The sequence below is a fragment of the Microcaecilia unicolor genome, chromosome 5 (assembly GCF_901765095.1).
Source record: "Microcaecilia unicolor chromosome 5, aMicUni1.1, whole genome shotgun sequence".
Classification (NCBI taxonomy): domain Eukaryota; kingdom Metazoa; phylum Chordata; class Amphibia; order Gymnophiona; family Siphonopidae; genus Microcaecilia; species Microcaecilia unicolor.
In genome coordinates, this window is record NC_044035.1 from 351,417,524 (window position 1) to 351,437,697 (window position 20,174).

The 20,174-nt window shown below is 45.6% G+C and overlaps 1 protein-coding gene across 1 annotated transcript in view; it reads right to left on the reverse strand.

Annotated features, from left to right (window-relative positions):
* Positions 1 to 20,174, reverse strand: part of ZCCHC14 (zinc finger CCHC-type containing 14) — a 198,245-nt gene that overhangs the window by 113,749 nt on the left and 64,322 nt on the right. The window contains exon 5 of the mRNA XM_030204564.1: positions 14,146 to 14,255. Coding sequence (XP_030060424.1) covers positions 14,146 to 14,255 — 110 coding nt within the window. The remainder of the gene's footprint in view (positions 1 to 14,145; positions 14,256 to 20,174) is intronic.

Genomic DNA, 20,174 nt, shown 5'->3' on the forward strand with positions numbered 1-20,174 from the left:
TCGTTGGTGAGGCCCACCTGGAGTATTGTGTTCAGTTTTGGAGGCCGTATCTTGCTAAGGATGTAAAAAGACTTGAAGCGGTGCAAAGAAAAGCTACAAAAATGGTATGGGATTTGCGTTACAAGACGTATGAGGAGAGACTTGCTGACCTGAACATGTATACCCTGGAAGAAAGGAGAAACAGAGGCGATGTGATAGACGTTCAAATATGTGAAAGGTATTAATCCGCAAACGAACCTTTTCCGGAGATGGGAAGGCGGTAGAACTAGAGGACATGAAATGAGATTGAAGGGGGGGGGGGGGGGGGCAGATTCAAGAAAAATGTCAGGAACTATTTTTTTCACGGAGAGAGTGGTGGATACTTGGAATACCCTCCTGTGGGAGGGGGTGGAGATGAAAACGGTAACGGAATTCAAACATGCATGGGATAAAAATAAAGGAGTCCTGTTCAGAAGGAATGGATCCTCAGAAGCTTAGCGGAGATTGGGTGGCTGTGCCGGTGGTGGGAGGTGGGGCTAGTAGTTGGGAGGCGGGGCTAGTGCTGGGCAGATTTCTACGGTCTGTGCCCTGAAAATGGCAGATACAAAGTCAGGTATACACATAAAGTTGCACATATGAGTTTAGCTTGTTGGGCAGACTGGATGGACCGCACAGGTCTTTCTCTGCCGTCATCTACTATGTTACTATGTATACCCCCTCCCATGTCCAGCGTCTTCACTGTGTGTCCGTATACCCCCCTCCCGTGTCCAGCGTCTTCACTGTGTGTCCGTATACCCCCCTCCCGTGTCCAGCGTCTTCACTGTGTCCGTATACCCCCTGCCGTGTCCAGCGTCTTCACTCTGTGTCCGTGTACCCCCTCTCGTGTCCAGCGTCTCTCCCTCTCTCTGCTGTGTGTTTAGTATTTTACTCCCTCTTCCTTCATTCCCTTTGTTCAGCATCTTTTTCCCTTCTCTTCCCTACCCCTTGCAGGTACAGCACCTCTCTTCCTTCCCTCTAATCCCCCTCCACCACAGGGTCCACGTTTCTCTCCCTTCCAGCCCCTCTCCTCCATAGGTCCAGTGCTTCAGTCTCCCCCCCCCCCCCCCCATGGATCCTAGTCCCTTTACTACTTACTACTACTTAACACTTCTATAGTGCTACAAGGCATATGCAGCGCTGTACACCATACATGTAAAGACAGTCCCTGCTCAAAGAGCTTACAATCTAAATAGGACAGACAGACAGAACAATTAAGAGGTAAGGGAATTAACGAGGTGGGGATAAAAGGTACAGGCAAGTGAGCAGTGATTAGGTGTCAAAGGCAGCGTTAAAAGTTGGGCTTTTAGCCTGAATTTGAAAATGGGCAAGGACAGGGCTAGACTATACATGTTCAGGAAGTCTATTCCAGGTTTGAGGTGCAGCGAGGTAAAAGGAACGGAGTCTGGAATTTGCAGTAGTGGAGAAGGGGACAGACAAGAGAGATTTATATACAGAACGAAGTGCCCGAGGGGGGGCGTAGGGAGAGACAAGAGTGGAGAGGTACTGGGGAGTGGAAGAGTGAATGCATTTATAGGTCAGTAAGAAAAGTTTGAATTGAATGCGGACATGGATAGGGAGCCAGTTAAGTGACTTGAGGAGAGGGCTAATGTGAGCAATGCGACTCTGACGAACAATGAGTCGCGCAGCAGAGTTTTGGACCGATTGAAGAGGAGAGAGGTGGCTAAGTGGGAGGCTGGTGAGAAGCAGGTTGCAGTAATCTAGGTGAGAGGTGATAAGAGTGTGGCTAAGGGTTCTGGTGGCGTGCTCAGAGAGGAAGGGATGGATTTTGCTGATGTTATAGAGAAAGAAACGTCAGGTTTTGGTAATCTGCTGAATGTGAACAGAGAAGGAGAGAGAGGAGTCCAAGATGACTCCAAGGTTACGAGCTGATGAGACAGGGAGAATAAGTGTGCCATCTACAGAAATAGAGAAAGGGGGAAGAGGAGAGGTGGGTTTAGGGGGAAAGATGAGCTCGGTTTTGGCCATGTTCAGTTTCAGATGACGTTGATACATCCAGGCAGCCTTTCTCCCTTCCCTCCAGTCCTTCCTCCCTACCGCGGGTCTGGCACTTTGTATCCCCCCCCCCCCCCCGTCAGTATCTCTACCATATGGAGCACTGGGGGCCTGTGGGGATCACTGTTGGCGCTCCATATAGTATAGGTACCAAGGGGGGGGGGGGGGGGGAGAGGGAGGAGACATGGAGATGCTGTACCCACGGGAGCAGTAACTGCGATTTTGATTTTTTTTTTTTTAACACGGGAGCAAGGCTTTTTACTATTCCTGCAGGGCAGTAAAAAGGTTTTACTCCCACAGTAAATGGCCCAAACTTTTCTCTGTCCACAGGTCCCCTTTTCCATGTCATTCTCTAGTGCTGGATTTCAATTTTCTACCTAAAAGCTCAAATTTATTTTCTAGCCTCCATCCCATATTTTTCTGTTTCATCAGTACACACATGTACCAATCCAGTTGGTTCACCCCCAGCACTGTCTAAAATCCCATCTAGGTAATAATGAGGTTTACCACATTTGCTCCAGGAAGTCAAGCGATCAGATGATTCTCATGTCCACCAGCTCTCTTAGGCCTTCTTTCTTGGGCACAACCTCTGGAGACACAGCTGTGTAACAGTTCTTCAGCAGTGGCTTAATTCTTGTTACCCTTCCAAACAGGCTGTAAGGGCAACTCCATAACTGGGCTAGTGCAGTTACATGCTCCTTGTGCACATAGGTAGCGCCTTAACTCGCAGTCACATGCAAGTGCACTAGGCACTATTCTGTAGGAGAGCACATAAGTGCTGTAGTGGAAAAACTGCAAAGGGGGAATACATGTGGGTGGAGCATGGGCAGGACTTGGTCATGCCTCTCACCTATGCTTGCATATCCCAACGTTAACAGCTAACAGCGAGGCGATCAAGAGAGCTGTGATAGCATTGCCAAGAGAATCAGTCTTTCTGCCTGAAGAGATGAATCGGCAGTCGGATCTCTCCCAATATGGATTTTCAGGAGCAACCGCATGGCGAGCCCGACGCCGGAAACCCCGCGACCTGCCCAGCACTCTGGGATCATCCCCGAGAGATCTATTTGGGTCCCATACGGATCTTGTACCTTCAGAGGCGGTACCTTTCTCTGAGTTTAAAGAATGGCTGCAAGAAATTAGGGGAGATATTAAAGCAGTCCGTGCTGACCTGGCAACCCTAGGGGCGGACTTGCGAGGAGATATTCGGGAGCTGGGGGCAAGGGTGGAAGATGTGGAAAATCGAATGGATGAACAAACGGAAGAACTATGTGCAATGAATCAGAGATTCGCCGAAACGCAAGCAGATTTTCAACAGCTCACTGAAAAAATTGAAGACCTCGAGAACCGAAGCCGTCGACGTAACTTGCGCTTTCGGGGCTACCTGAAGTGCCGCTATATCAGGGTTGCGAGGCAACAGTGCAGCAAACTGTTAGCTCGTTGCTCACTGAAGCGGGCATGACGATGGAGCCTGCAGCAGTTCGACTGGAGTGGTCTCATAGAGCCCTAGGTCCCGCCCGAAGAAATCTAAGGACATCAAAGCCTGCTTCCAGGATTTTAAACTTAAGGAGCAGGTGTTACAAGTGGCTCAAAAAGTTCCTGGGAGAGGCTGGGTTTGTGTACACTAGGCCAAATATGGGAGGAAGGTGAGCTTATACTCTTTCAAGATAATCAAGAGGAATATGGCCTCCCGGCCATGCATGCGTTTCAGTATCAACAGGTGCGAGACTTTGTGGTTAGAAGAGCCAAAGGTGAACTAAATTTAACTGAAGCACCTTTAGAGTGGGCAGTGGTGAGTGGGGCAAATAAGGGGTGTATCTCTAGAATAGTGCTCTTTTGGCTTACCAAAAACCAGTTACATACTACTTATCCAAATGGGAAGCTGCATTGGGTGTTTCCTTTGACTTCGAGCAATGGAAACATATTTTCAAATCTTTGCTCAAAGTAGCGATTTCTAGTAACTTGATGGAGAATGGCCATAAGATCTTATACAGATGGTATACGCCTAAACGGCTATCCAAAATATTTCCTGCAAGCTCAGCCTTATGCTGGCGAAAATGTGGACTAGAAGGCAACATGGTTCATATCTGGTGGGCCTGCCCACATGCTCATGAGTTCTGGACTACAATACTGACTTTTGTGTTCAACCTAACAGGAGTCCAGTATCCGCTGAAGATAGAATATTGCCTTTTGCATGTCAGACCTCAAGGGGTGAAATCCTCAACGCACCAGCTAGTCGCTTATGTGTTTGTTGCTAGTAAACTGGCACTTGCGGCGGCTTGGAAGCAACCAACCCTACCGAGACTACGACAGGTTTTGCATAAGATGGACTAAATTAATTTAATATCTAAGTTAACAGCCTTACGCACGGGACAATTGGGGCCCTATCATCGAATTTGGGACTCCTATGTTCAATGGTCTGCTGGTCCCGGTCCTTCTATGTTGGTAATATAACTGAGATGCTAAAGGAATACTATATGAATATGGGGGGGGGGGGGGGGGGGGGGGGGAAGGAGGTGGGAAGGGGAGAGAGAGAAATAACTTAACATTATTTTGCAATGTATTATTTGTATTGGAGAAATTATCCAGCTGGATATCTTGTTATTCTTTTCTTATCTTTCCTTTTGGTGTTAAAGTTCAAAAATAAAAATACAAAAAAAAAACAAACCCCAGTATAGTCTTTTGTTTTTCCATGTATTGCCCCATCCTCCTTTGTACCTTAATCCTTCTTGGTGACACCAGGCTTTGAGCCAGCTATTGAAATTCTTAGTACTTTGCAATCTTTTCTCTCCCTTTCCAAAGGTAGGTAGTACTTCAGAGAAAGCTATTGTTTGTATCAAAGGTTTTAACCCCTCTCCCAGCTCCTGAAAAGCTCTCTGCGTGGCCAGTGGGGTATTACTGGACAAGTCATTTGTTCCCAAGTGGATAATAACATCAGTTTCTTCTCTATAATCAGAGAAAAAACTAAGGAGTCAAACACTGATGTTTTGACTCCTTAGTTTCTTCTCTGATTATAGAGATTATTTGCTTGGTACTCCTGGTAGCTGAAGCACCTGGAAGGCATTTCACTTTGCATGGCCCCTTGAACTGTGTTTCAAAGTTAATGCCTCTGATAATGGAATCCCCTAGTAGCAACAGTTTCCTGGTATGTGTTTCAACCTTAGTGATTTGGCGGTGTCTTTTCTCTTTGGGTACCTTCATATTTTTTGTTCCACCTTCATTGCTTTTTCTTCCACCTCAGTTCTATTTTCAGGAACATCACAGTGCTGTAATGGAGCAAAAGAACTCTGTAGGGGCAACACTTGTGAGGGCGGATGCTTCTGTGTCACATAACCAAGTCTGCCTGAGCCTACAGTGAACCATCTATTCTTAGGTGGTTTTATCCTTTGAGGCAGTGGTGAGAATTTGGTATGATTCTGTGCAGTCCTAGAAGCTGCTTTCAATGCATCCAATTCCTGCTTTACTTTACTGAGCTCCTGTTTTGAACTAGAAAGCTGAAGACAGATAGGACAAGCCTCAAGTCTCCAGATGATTTGCCTTGAAACTAAAGCACCACAATTATTACAGAGAATAAAAGTCATCCTGATTGGTTGAAATGGGTATGAACAGATGTATTACGATGGGGTTAACAGTCTGCAAGATTGCCTGTGTATTTTATTTATTTATTGCATTTGTATCCCACATTTTCCCACCTATTTGCAGGCTCAATGGGCTTACATAATGTTGTTAACAATGTCATTACAAGATATCATATACAGTTAGTATTGTGCAGAGATTGAGTAGGGGAGAGAGAAGAAGGGAGAGAGTGATCAGGAGTTATGTAGGTGGATCTTCATAACTGAGTGGGTTGGTGAGGTGAATTAATGACGTTGTCGGTTATCGGTTCTCATTGTAGGCTTTGTTGAAGAAGTATGTCTTCAGAGCTTTGTGAAAGATAGTTATATCGTTGATTGTTTTCAGGTCTGTAGGTAATGCGTTCCATAACTGCGTGCTCATGTAAGAGAAGGAAGTGGCATGCATCAGCTTGTATTTTAGTCCTGAGGAGTAAAGTTAATGAGTTTTGGCTTGTCTATAAATGAGTGGAAAACTCTGGGGTGTGTGGGACTACAAGTCCCAGTAAGTCAGCCAAGTGCTGTACCAAAAACGTTCTCTAGGTATGACCAGAAATGGTACAGTCTGATTAAAGAATTTTCAGTTGATTTAACTTTCAAATTCCCCTAGAATATAACTTTCCATTAGTAACTAAATCTAAATATTACCAATAATTATAGCAGTTTCATCAATGTAAAATGCAACTTTATAACCACGGAGAAATTAGATCTTACCTGCTAATTTGCTTTCCTTTAGTCCCTCCGGACCGGACCAGGATTGGACTGATGGGTTGTGCTCGCCTACCAGCAGGTGGAGACTGAGAAAAAACTCTGCCTCTAGAGAGCCAATAGGAGCCCTGGCCATGTGACCTTAGCCTCAGTATTTGAATAACAAAGCAGGAAAGAAAGAAAGACCTTCTGTGCCGTATGGAATCCTAGCAACCACAAAGCACTCGGCAATGCCAAGTATCAGAGCTCACCAGCAACTCTCACCAGAGAAGTGGTATGGCCCGATATGTATTACAGCTCACCAGCAACTCTCACTAGAGAAGTGGTATGGCTCACTTGTACTATAGCTCACCAGCAACTCTCACCAGAGAAGCGATATGGCTCACATGTAATATAGCTCACCAGCAACTCTCACCAGAGAAGCGATATGGCTCACATGTAATATAGCTCACCAGCAACTCTCCCCAGAGAAGTGGTATGGCTCACATATAATATAGCTCACCCGCAACTCTCACCAGAGAAGTGGTATGGCTCACTTGTCTTATAGCTCACCAGCAACTCTCACCAGAGAAGTGGTATGGCCCACTTAAGATTTTATATATATTCCATCAACTGAGCTTACCAGCAACTCTCACCAGAAAAGTGGTAAATCATATTTAAGGTTTTATAGATATTCCATCAACTGAGCTTACCAGCAACTCTCACCAGAAAAGTGGTAAATCATATTTAAGGTTTTATAGATATTCCAGCAACTGAGCTCAGCCACAACTCTCACCAGAAAAGTGGTATGGCGTATTTAAGGTTTTATAGATAGATTCCAGCAATTGAGCTCACCAGCAACCACCAGAGAAGTGGTATAGACCACGTAAAGTTCTGTATATATATAGTATTGTTCCACAAATCGTAAAGGAATGAATACACTTCCTACTGAATACACTTCCTACTTAATAAAAGAAGCTAAAGAGTAGAGAGAACATGGGAGGGGCCTGGTCCGGTCCGGAGGGACTAAAGGAAAGCAAATTAGCAGGTAAGATCTAATTTCTCCTTCCTTAGCGTCCCTCCGGACCGGACCAGGATTGGACTGATGGGAAGTACCAAAGCAGTAATCTGAAGGGAGGGACCTTATGAAAACTGCAGAGAAATGTTCATGCTGCATAGGCCACCTGGCGACAACTAACATGTAGTGTGTCCCAATGAGCAAAATAAAATGAAACTAGGACTAAGTTGCCAACTTACCAATGTGCACCGAGAGCACCAAAAATCGCCATAGTAAGAATAGAGCCCGCTTCTGAAGTTGTGGAATATGTTGTAATACGCTGTGGAACTGCCCTCTCAGCGAGAAGAGAAATAGACATTCTCATTTCCTTGATCCTTCGCGATATAGCGGGTTAGAAACAATGAAAAACTTTTACGCCTACTGGCTAGAAGGACAAAACCAATAAGAAAAAACCGATTGGGAAAGGTGAAAACTTTAAACTACAGCAGACCGAAAAGAAGTTACCAACCGTAGAAGTATTCCACACATAGATCTACTTGCTGCAATGGCTACTGGGAAACACTGCTTGAAGAGGAAAACTTTATAGAAAAAGTTATGGCTACTAGAAAACAGAACTTTAAGAGTCTGTTCACCTAGTTCACCTAGCTGGTGGACGAAGCGGGAGGTACAGGTGCAGGACTCCTTTAAGAAACCGCTTTGACAGTGGATGCTGCATAAGCGTGCGGTTGTCAACAGTATCATGCATCACTGATAGAGCTGCCAAATGAACTCTAATGGATGAGTAAGACAGACAAGATTTCGCAAGATGCAGAAGATATTCCAAAACATGCAAAATGGATACTGTTTGTGGAATGAAGTGGCGAGAGGAGTACCACAGAGTGAACCGTCGCCACTTTGATTCATAGGACTTTAATGTAGATTTCTGTCTGGAAGCAATTAAAACTTGAAGTACTTCCTGCGAAAATATCAAAGATGTTGCAGACCCAGTAACCACGCCATAAGTTTGAGTGACTGGGGGTCCGGATGTAGAAGGGTGCCTTGGTTCTGCGTAAACACCTAGTGAGATGATGGAAGAAACGCATAAAGAAGGCTGAAAAACCCCTGCTGGACGTTGGCATCTGTCCCTGTCTCCGTCAAGACTGTTGCTGAACGGAAGAAGCAAGAAATGTTCGTGAGCCTGATGGCAAAAAGAGATAGCCCTGAAGTGTCGCAGTGAGGAAGTAAGGCTGAAAAAATGAGAGTCCATTCACCTAAATGCAGGGTGACACAACTAAGAAAAAATGAGTACAAACTCAAGAGTATACTCTTAACTCCTCCTTGGCGGATGACATAACCCATTGCCATGGCAAGGACCAACATAGCTCTCTCCGCCTTGTTTGTCAGTAGGGAAAACAAAATTCACCCGAAGGTAAAACGAATTGCTGAGGTCCCCCAGAAAAAAAAAAAAAAATATATACAAAAAAGCTTCTGCCAAAAAGTGTACTGCACGAAGCATCCCAATGACAGAACTAAGGTTCTTGAGATAACTAGATGACACTTAAATAGCGCGATTGATGACCCTGAGATTCGCAATAGGATGAAGGAAAATTCCTTCTTGGGTATTAGAAAGTAAAATTGCATTCTGCAGAATAGAGCGAGGAAATGGCCGAAGGCCCAAGGTCACCAAGAAAAATATAAACTGGGATGATTGCAGAGGAGACAAAAGACTGTGCGCCAACCTGACTAAACAAAGAGAAAATCAGAGATATCTGATGAGAGATCAAATGAGAGATCAAATGAGAGGCCTGGCTACAATCACCACCCAACCTAGAGACTGTAAGAAATGCAACACCCGGTGCGTGACCTGAGAACTCTGCTGATAAGACTTTCTCCAATTAGGCAGTCGTCTAGGTAAGAATGAAATGACCCTAAGAGCGCAATGAACATCCTCTTAGATCTATAAAAGAACGGAAGAGAGAGTACTGCTGAAAATGACCGGTTAATGCATAAGCAAAAAACTAGCCATTCTCTGGATCCTGAGGAGAAGAGGAAGGGTGACCAAGGACACCAGTTAAATAGGGCTACAAACTCCAACCCTATCTCTATGGCGTTCCATAGTTGGGTAAGTTCTGAATATAGAAAGTTCTGAATATAGGAGTCCACCAGCTATGGTAGTACGCTCCGGACAGAAAAAAAAAATTGTCCCAGAATGAACGTCTGATTCACCGGCCTGTAATTTCTTGGATCTCCCTAATCCACATACCACTAATCCACGTACCACGGTCATGCGTCCTCCCTCACTGAGATGTAGATTGTAAGCTCCTTTGAGCAGGGAACGTCATTCTTTGTTAATTTGTACAGCGCTGCGTAACCCTAGTAGCGCTCTAGAAATGTTTAGTAGTACCAGACTCACACCCAATAGATATGAATGTTGAGCTTGTTTCAGGTTAAAACACCGAACCTAGGCCCAGGGTCCCCGGTGTTCCTAGTGGTGAACAGCCATGGCAAATATTGTATGCGTTAGTTTGCAGAATTACTGCAAAGCCTTGCTTTTGGAGCAGAGATTTCTGTTCGATACTCTCGTGAGAGGTTTTTTTTTTTTTTTTTTTTCTTTAATGCTGTTCTGGCTGTAGAAAGGTGGACATTTGAGCTTCCCCAGAATGGCAAAACTTATGTACCTATGCCCATTAGATATGAATGCTGGACTTAATGGACTTTAGGCCTTACCCAGCATAACCATACTTATGTACCTATGGTATAAATACACAGGAAGTGAGTGAATCCCCTTCCAATTGAAAGAACACTCTGGAGTGAAGGCGCATAGAATGAAAATGAAAAAGGACAAACTTGGAAATTACCTGTAACGAAAAAAGTGAAGTTGTGCCACAGCCACTTGGTGAAGGCGGTGTAGACAAGACTGTATCTGAATTCAAGAAAGCTTGATATAACATCAGGTCTCTAAGGAAGAGGAAGAGATAGCAGATGGTATGTATAGGCATACTGGACCAAACCAGGATGTTTATAATCTGCCAATGCTGAACTGATAGAGTAGAGACAAACACGAGTAGATGGTTTGAGGACCGTCCACTATCTTTAAGTGAAAGGATGACTTTATTCTCTAAGTGACCATATGTCCTGTAAAAACCAGAAGAAAGCTAAAATGAAATATGAGAGGCTTCAAGGCAGTTGGAAAAGAAGGGAAGACATGAATAAAGCATGCCTGCTAAGGCAGCTGAGTGACTGGGAGCTTGGTAGACAGGACTGTCCCTCAGAGAATATGAAAGAGCTGATATATCCCCATGGCATCTGAACAATATACTGTATGCCTCTAGAGAAGGCTTCTTAAAGTCGGAAAAAGAAAACACTGTATAACACTACAGCCATTGAGAGTGTCTGTTAAGTTCTTAAAACACTATATAACATCATAGGCATGGAGTAAAATGCTTGAAAGGAACTAAGATATTATGGTCAGAATTGCAAAGTACCAATCAATTGACTCTTAGACAACGTAGTCCTATTCACCAGGGAATGAGAAAGACAGAAATTTACTCTATGCCTATAGAGAAAGTTTCTAAAGTTCTTAAAACACTGTATAATACTACAGCTATTGAGGAAAATGCTTGAAATGAATTATGATATTATGATAAGATGTAGATTTTCCACCAGGCAATGAAAAATGACTGAGCACCAGAAAAAACTAGTGTTAACAGCCCCGTGATACATAGAAATTTAAAAGAAGAAAAGCTTGTTATATATCCATATATGAAAGGAGCCCCCTTTCAACCAAATATTGCCTGCTGATGTGAAGAGCATTTTAGAATACGCCGTTCAGCACATACAAAAGTGTACACATCTTGGAGCCGAACTGCTCTATGAACTGCAGCCTTACCTTCAGCAGAGAGATCCCCGACTGATAAGATGGAGGGAGAAACAAAATGGCCGCCGTTCGCTCCACTGGCCCTGTGGCGATCGTCGACAGCGCGCCCGACACCTCCGAACAAGCGGAGCCCAGTGGAACGGCGAAGAAACAACAGCCGGCGAAAAAGGCCCCGAAAAAACTGAAGGCAGCACCGGACCCGAAGAAACCTTGAAGGGAGAGCAAAATTTACACGTTCCGGCTGCGTGAACTGCGCGACGCTGACCGACAGCAGCTGTTTGAACTTTTAAGCCATATCGGAAAAAACAAGTGGCCGCGCTTACGCGGTTCGCACCTTTCTTTTTTTTTTTTTTTTAAACTGCCGCCGCCAAAACGCAAGAAAATGGAGGAAATTAAATCTGACGAGAAAAATCGCTGTTTAAAGTCACAGATACTGAATTATTTTCTTCTGTTTTTTTTTTTTTTTTTTTTATAACCCCTCAATCATAATAAAACACTGGAGCTGCCTGCTCGTTAGAAGTCTGGGGAAAGAAAGGCTGCTTCTTTGAATTTCCTTTTATTTGATTTAATTCTTTTAAAGCAGCTACCTGTTAAAAGTGGCTGCCTCTCCCAAAGACGGTACACCTTTCCAGAGAAAGGGACGGCCCTTCCCTGCTAAGCCAGGGAGATGGGGAGGAAGGGGGGTGGACTCGAGACACCCGAGTTTAACACCCCCGAGGCTGTCAAAGAAAGAAGAGAAAGGAAACCCTGTCAAGCCTCTAAATAAGATTCCAGGCACAGAAGAATTATCACAAATATCTGTAATATCTAAAGAGAAAAGGAGAGAGACTAATGGGCTCACTTCCTACCTGCTGGGAGACTGAGAAAATACTGAGGCTAAGGTCACATGGCCAGGGCTCCTATTGGCTCTCTAGAGGCAGAGTTTTTTCTCAGTCTCCACCTGCTGGTAGGCGAGCACAACCCATCAGTCCAATCCTGGTCCGGTCCGGAGGGACGCTAAGGAAAATACAGATTCACAAAGTTAGAATGCTAAAGGACCAGAAGCATTTAGAAAAGCCTATCCTCTATCAGAGCTAGGCAGGATACGGACACAGAGTGAAAACGCTGGACACAGGAAGGGGGTATACGGACACAGTGAAGACGCTGGACACAGGAAGGGGGTATACGGACACAGTGAAGACGCAAGACACGGGAAGGGGGTATACGGACACAGAGTGAAGACGCAAGACACGGGAAGGGGGTATACGGACACAGAGTGAAGACGCTAGACAAGGGAGGGTGTATACGGACACAGAGTGAAGACGTTCAAATATTTGAAAGATATTAACCTGCAAACAAACCTTTTCCAGAGATGGGAAGGTGGATAAATCCTTCTTATCTGTTCCCTTCTCCACTACTGCCAACTCCAGACTTCGCGCCTTCTGTCTCGCTGCACCCTATGCCTGGAATAAACTTCCTGAGCCCCTACGTCTTGCCCCATCCTTGGCCACCTTTAAATCTAGACTGAAAGCCCACCTCTTTAACATTGCTTTCGACTCGTAACCACTTGTAACAACTCGCCTCCACCTACCCTCCTCTCTTCCTTCCCGTTCACATTAATTGATTTGATTTGCTTACTTTATTTATTTTTTGTCTATTAGATTGTAAGCTCTTTGAGCAGGGACTGTCTTTCTTCTATGTTTGTGCAGCGCTGCGTATGCCTTGTAGCGCTATAGAAATGCTAAATAGTAGTAGTAGTAGAACTAAAGGACATGAATTAAGGTTGAATAGGGGTGTAATGTCAGGAAGTATTTTCTCACAGAAAGGATGGTAGATACGTGGAATGCCCTCCTGCGGGAGGTAGTGGAGATGAAAACGGTAATGGAATTCAAACATGCGTGGAACACAAAGGAACCCTGTGTAGAAGGAATGGATTCATGGAATCTTAGCGGAGATTGGGTGGCAATGCCGGTAATTGGGAAGCAAAACCAGTGCTGGGCAGACTTCTGAAGTCTACGCCCTGATCGTAACTGAATAGATATGGATGGGCTGGAGTGTAAATTTTAAGGGGCTTCGATGTTAGCGTCAGAACTTTTAGTACAAGAACAGTGCTGGGCAGACTTCTACGGTCTGTGCCCTGAGAATGGCAAGGACAAATCGGGTATACATATAAGTATCAGATACCATGAAAAATGAGTTTATCTTGTTGGGCAGACTGGATGGATCATACAGGTCTTTATCTGTGGTCATTTACTATGTTACTATAGATTCCCTGAAGAGAAAAGCCCTCAGCATTTAGATCTAGTATTTCTGAACAAAGAGTTCAATGGAATCCATTTTTTTATGTTACATTTGTACCCCGCGCTTTCCCACTCATGGCAGGCTCAATGCGGCTTACATATTGTATACAGGTACTTATTCGTACCTGGGGCAATGGAGGGTTAAGTGACTTGCCCAGAATCACAAGGAGCTGCCTGTGCCTGAAGTGGGAATCAAACTCAGTTCCCCAGGACCAAAGTCCACCACCTTAACCACTAGGCCACTCCTCCACTTTAATAACTACTTAAACAAGTACTTTCAACTTTGTCTGCCAAAAATGTGATTTTCATTATAGATGGTTCTTCCTGAAGTTGAACAGAACACCACAGAAAGCCAAGGGAAGCATAACAATCACCTTCTCCAGAGCTAGCACTTGCATTCTGTTTCTGGTAATACAGCAGAGTTTAATCTGTGGTGTACAAGGATACTGATGGGAAAAAGGAAGTCACTAAGAGTTTATTTATAATATTCTAACTTTTTGGTGATACAGGAGTTTTCAGCCACTTGATTCAGAAATCATCTCTCCATGAGTAATAAAACCAAATTCTCTGTTTCATGAATTATAATTTTTCAGGGCAGAAGGCAGCTAGCAAATTAAAGTCAAACTTATAGCTTGATGACAAGTGAAAGGTAAATTTTATACCTACCGTAGGTCCAGCTCCAGGTCCATATGATTCCTCTCTGGGGAAAACGAATCTAGACCAGATCGGTAAGGAATGAATTTCTCCAAATTTTCTTCTGGAAACATCTGAGAAAGCTAATGAAAAACACAATTGCACACAACGGAAAAATGTATCTTGTTCTGGTGACGTTTGAATCCAATCAATTTACTTTATACTATAATGCCACTAAAATGATGATATTTAATAATTCCGCATAAAGTAAATCACAATATTTTAAAAAAGTTACAATATTTTAATACATCTGTATTAATGGCCTTCAATTCATCCAATTTGAGGTCAAAAGGGAGGCCACAGCACCAAAAAAAGAACCCTACAGGAAAGATAGTAAATATGAAGGAAAAACACTATTTGGATCTAGAACAGAGGCTGAATGGGAGGCCAAACAGTACACCGGACAATGAGCATATAAGGGTAAATTAGGCCTTACCTGCTAATTTGCTTTCCTTTAGTCCCTCCGGACCAGCCCAGAATGTGACTGATGGGTTGTGCACGCCTTCCAGCAGGTGGAGACTGAGAAAATAACTGTGACTAACGAGCCAATAAGAGCCCTTGCCAGCTAGAGAAAGATCCAGTAATAAAGTACCAAAGCAGAAGTAAAGCCACAGAAGAAATACATGACCTGTGCATCCAAAAACCTGAGCAGCCACTGGCACATTGCCAACATAGGGTGAGTGCCTACAAACATTATGCTCCTGCATAACAGGACGTTTAGTAAACCAGAAATTTTTTTTTTTTTTTTAATACAGAAATAAACTACAAAACTAGCAACACAACTCCAAACAAAGAAATATCTCTCAACCTCTGAAAACACAGATATCTGAAGGGAGGGATCTGGGCTGGTCTGGAGGGACTAAAGGAAAGCAAATTAGCAGGTAAGGCCTAATTTACCCTTCCTTAGTGTCCCTCCGGACTGGCCAAGAATGTGACTGATGGGAAGTAACAAAGCAGTTCAATTATGGAAGAGACCCTAGCAGCCCCACCGTCAAGACGTGTGTCCTGAAAACAACTTGCTGACGACTCAGAACGTCCAAGCGATAGTGCTTAGAAAAAGAATGCAAAGACGACCAAGTCGCCACCCTACAAATGTCCTCCGGAGGCACCAGACAATGCTCTGCCCAAGAAGCTGCCAGACCTCTTGTAGAGTGAGCCTTAACATGCTCTGGTACAGTCTTCCCAGAAAGAAGGTAAGCTGAGGCAATCATCTCTAAGTCACCGAGAAATAGTGGGCATAGAAACCATAAATCCTTTGTGTGAACCTCCGATTAGAATAAACAAACGAGCGGATCGCTGAATCTCATCTGTAGACTTGAGATACTGTTTCAACACCCATTTGACATCTAAACGCTTCAAACGACGCTGCTCCTCTGAACCGGCAAAAGAGCCTAACACAGGCAATACGACCGGTTGAGATACATGAAAACGAGTGACAACCTTAGGAAGAAAGGAAGAAACTGGTCACAAAAGAACTCCAAAAATGGAGATCTACACGACAGCGCCTGCAACTCCGAAACTCGCCTAGCCGAAGCCACGGCCACCAAAAACACTGTCTTCAGAGTCAAGTCTTTCAAAGAACAAGACGACAAAGGCTCGAAGGAAGGCTTAGTAAGAACCGAAAACACTAAATTCAGATCCCAACGAGGAAAAGAACATTGAGACGGGGGACGAAGGAGATTAACCCCCTTTAAAAAACAGAGTACATCCGGATGAGTAGCTAGAGATTTCCCTTGAACACGGCCACAAAAACATGCCAGAGGTGCAATCTGCACTTTAAGAGAAGCCAAAGCAAGACCTTTGTCATAACCATGTTGCAAAAAAATCAAAATTTTGCGGAACCGAAGCCCGAAAAGGAGATTGCCCAAACCTCCTTACACCAAGCCTCAAAAATCTGCCAGGTCCGAATTCAAAGAGGTAGAACGGCGACGTGAGAGCAGCATAGTAGCGATGACCTTAGTGGAATAACCCTTCTTAGTCAGCTTAGCCCTCTCAAGAGCCAGGCCATAAGACAGAATCGACCCAGATCTGGATGAACCACCAGGCTCTGCATCAACAGATCTTGAGTGACCGGAAGCCTGAAGGGAACATCTACCAGAAGACGTCGTAGGTCGGCGTACCACGGTCTGCGAGGCCAATCCGGTGCTACCAAAATCAGACGTCCCCTGTGAGTCTCGACCTTCTGAAGAAGACGCCCTATCAGAGGCCATGGAGGAAAAACATACAGCAGACCGGCTGGCCAGATTGCAAAAGCGCGTCTACACCCTGCGCTTTGGGATCCTTGCAACGACTGAAGAACAGAGGAAGTTTTGCATTGAGAGCGGAGGCAAACAAGTCCATTCTGGGACACCCCCAATGATTGACCAGTTGCCGAAACGCCGCTGCGCTTAGAGACCACTCTCCGGAATCTAGCAAATGACAACTGAGGAAGTCTGCTTGAACATTTAGGACCCCTGCCACGTGAGCCGCTGATAGCGCCACCAGATGGGTCTCTGCCCACTGAAACAGTAGCGACACCTCTCGCTCTAATGGTAGGCTCCTCGTCCCTCCTTATCGATTGATATATGCTACCGTGACATCACCCGAACTGCCTCGCCTTTTACTAGATGAAGAAACCCCTGGAGTGCCAGGCGAATTGCTCTGGTCTCTAACAGGTTGATAGAGCAAACTTTCTCTTGAAGAGACCAGAGACCCTGAGCATACTGTCCCTGACAGTGAGCTCCCCAGCCTTGGAGACTGGCACCTGTTGTCACAATTCTCCAGCTGGGTTGGTCTAGAGGCATACCTTTGGTCAGATTGGCCTCTCAAAGCCACCATTGAAGATTGGTCTTCACCTGGAGTGAAAGTGGTAATCTCTGATGAATAGAATCTGTCTGCGATGACCATCTCGACAGAAGTGACCTCTGGAGAGTCCTCATGTGAGCCCTGGCCCAGGGCACTGCCTCGATCGTTGCTGCCATGGACCCCAAAACCTGTAGATAGTCCCTTGCCGACGGTCTCGAGGCCTGTAAGAACTGACGAATCTGAGACTGGGCCCGCAAACCTTCAATGCCGAGGACGGGAGGACGACGAAAAGGAATTTCCTGCTTCCCAACCTCCTCTACGACCTCCCCGAAAGGACTAAGTCCTTTGGAAAAACCTGGAGCGTTGAACTGGACTCTGCCTGGCCGATAACGATGAAAATCATGGCCTCTACCACAACCAGAAAAATTACCACGCCTAGCACCTCTGGGACGATCTTCAGGCAACCTTGGAACCTTAGCTTCACCAAGGCTATGTACCAACTTGTCTAATTCCTCACCAAACAGAAAAGAAACCTTAAAGGTAAATTTACTAAGCTTGGACTTAGAAGCCGCATCTGCCGACCAACCACGCAGCCAAAGAGACTGATGGGCCTCAACGGAAAGAGCCATAGACTTAGAAGAAGCTCGAAGCAAATCAAAGAGCATTCGCCAAAAAAGCAGAGTCCATTTCAGCATCTACAGCTGAAAGGTCATCCAAAGTACAGTCCAAAACTCTGAGCAGCGAAAACAAGCGCTCGCTACTATGGACCCACAAATCACAGCTTGTACTGCCAGAGCAGAAACAAAGGAATTCTTAAGTAACGATTCAATACGGCGATCCTGGGTATCTCGCAGAGCCGTTCCACTGTCCATGGGAACAGTGTTCCGCTTAGTAACAGCGGACACTACTGTATCTACTACTGGAGGGCGCAAAAGCTCTTTATCCGAGTCAAAAACCGGATAAAGACTGACCATAGATCTAGCAAGCCGAAAAGCAGAATCAGCAAGCTCCCACTGAGCCTGAATAATATCCCTAATATCCTTATGCATAGGAAAAGATCTACCTGCCCTGCGAATACCCTTAACCAGCAAATCTACCTTTCTAGGTTCTGTCACTTGGACATCTTGGTCATCAAAACGCAGAGTAGAAGAAACCTGTGAAATAAGCTCCTGCAGGTCATCTTTATGAAAAATCCTCACCACGAAGCGTCCTCCCCTGCAGGAAGAGCTTCTGCTCCATCCTCTGAGTGATCAAGATCCTCCGCAAATTGCTTCTCAGGGAACCATGCTTCCTCCTCCAAAGATGGAAGTTTCTGAACAGGGGTAAAAGAAAAATCCTCTTCTGTCTCTTCAGAGTGTCTGACCCGCTTTGTAGCCATAGAAGAGCCCTCCAGAGATCTTTTGCCTGGAGGGTCCCCAGGAGCAGCTTTGTATAGCAAAGGTTTGGTACATCTGTACCACAAATTCTGGAGGGAATCCTCTCTCACCCGCTGACGGAAGATTGAATAGCAGGCAGAGGCACAACACTCAAAGAGGCCTGGGGTGCAGTATCAAGTGAAGCATCCAAGATGGCTGTGCTTCCTGCTGAAACCGTCACCGGGAGCAAGAGAGACCCGACCGCCGCTGAAATGCCCGAATCGCACCTCCCAGCCAACGGCGCTGACGATTTCAGGTCCCACCACTCCGCTCCACTAACACCGCTGCAGCGGTGCAAAATTTACAAACACCACTCGCGCCAAGCCCCCGCTGCTGATAGACGGAGCAGCAACGAAGTTTTTCCAACATCGCTGTCAGCTGCTCAAAACAACAGACGAAAACGAAAGGCACCAAAGAAACAGAGAAAGAAAGCTAAGTAGGAACTGCCCTGCTCGCCAAATCGAATAACGTCTCTCCTTTTTTTTTTTTTTTAAGTAGCTGCCTGTCCCTGCCTCCAAAGCTCTTCCCCTGAAGAACTTGAGGAAAACTGTTTTTTGTTTTTTCAAATGTGAGCTTTTCAGCTGACTAAATAAAATCAGGGAGGAAATGGAGGGAGGGACTTGGCCCCCCCCCCCCGAGGCGCTAAGAGACCCCCATGGGCCTCTGCCTCTCAGCAAACGGGGTTTTTTTTTGTTTTTTTTTAAAAGAGGCACAGAACCAAACAAATAGAGCTAGACAAAGAATCCCTTTATGATAAGAGAAATAAAATATAGAATAGAAAAAGAATGAGACTGAAGGGATCACCACCTTCCACCTGCTGGAGACTGAGATTACTGGATCTTTCTCTAGCTAGCAAGGGCTCTCATCGGCTTGCTAGTCAGTATTTTTTCTCAGTCTCCACCTGCTGGAAGGCGTGCACAACCCATCAGTGTAATCCGTTGGGTTGGTCGTGAGCCCTTGGGCCCTGGCAGAGGCCAGCAGGGCACCGACCCACCACCACACACCCCAGCTACACAATACCCCTAAGCTACCCCTCCCTGCAGTCCCTCAGGAAGAAGGGAAATAGGCAAACAGGCAGGCCTCGTGGCCGAACCGGAACCCACGCACACAGAGCCACTCGTGCGGGCCTCACGGCCAAACAGGAACCCAGACACACACACAGGAGGGGGTGAAAGAACCCAGAGGGCCCCCGGGACCCCAAGGTGCCAGGCACGTGCTGAACACCAGCGATAGGGCAGAGGAAGAAACGAAAGAACCAGAGCGGGCTACGCCCACCCAGGGGACTAGCGCAGGACAGGGGAATTAACACAGCAACCCCCCCCACACACCAGGGTAGGAAGCCCCAGGCAGAAGCCAGAGGAACCAGACACAAAAGGCAGGCAGAAAGCCTTTGCCTCAGACCCACTGCAGACAGAGGCAAACAGAACACAAAGGGTTAAGCTTGTAGAGCCAGCAGGCACACCAAGGAGAGAGAGAGAGTTCCATAAATCAACAAACAATCAATCAGAGAGAAGCTTCCCGAGAGGGAGCAGGGCTGATAGAACAAACACACTGGCAGAGGCAGGAACACAATACACACAGTACACAAAGGGTTAAACTCACTGAGCCAGCAGAGAGGGAGCAGGGCTGATAGAACAAACACATTGGCAGAGGCAGGAACACAATACACACAGTACACAAAGGGTTAAACTCACTGAGCCAGCAGGCCGGGACACAGGGAAGAGAAATCCTAAGAGTAAACAAACAACCAGAGAGGATGCTCTCAGCCAAGCTGAGATGAGAGCTGAACAAAGCCCAGCCCCC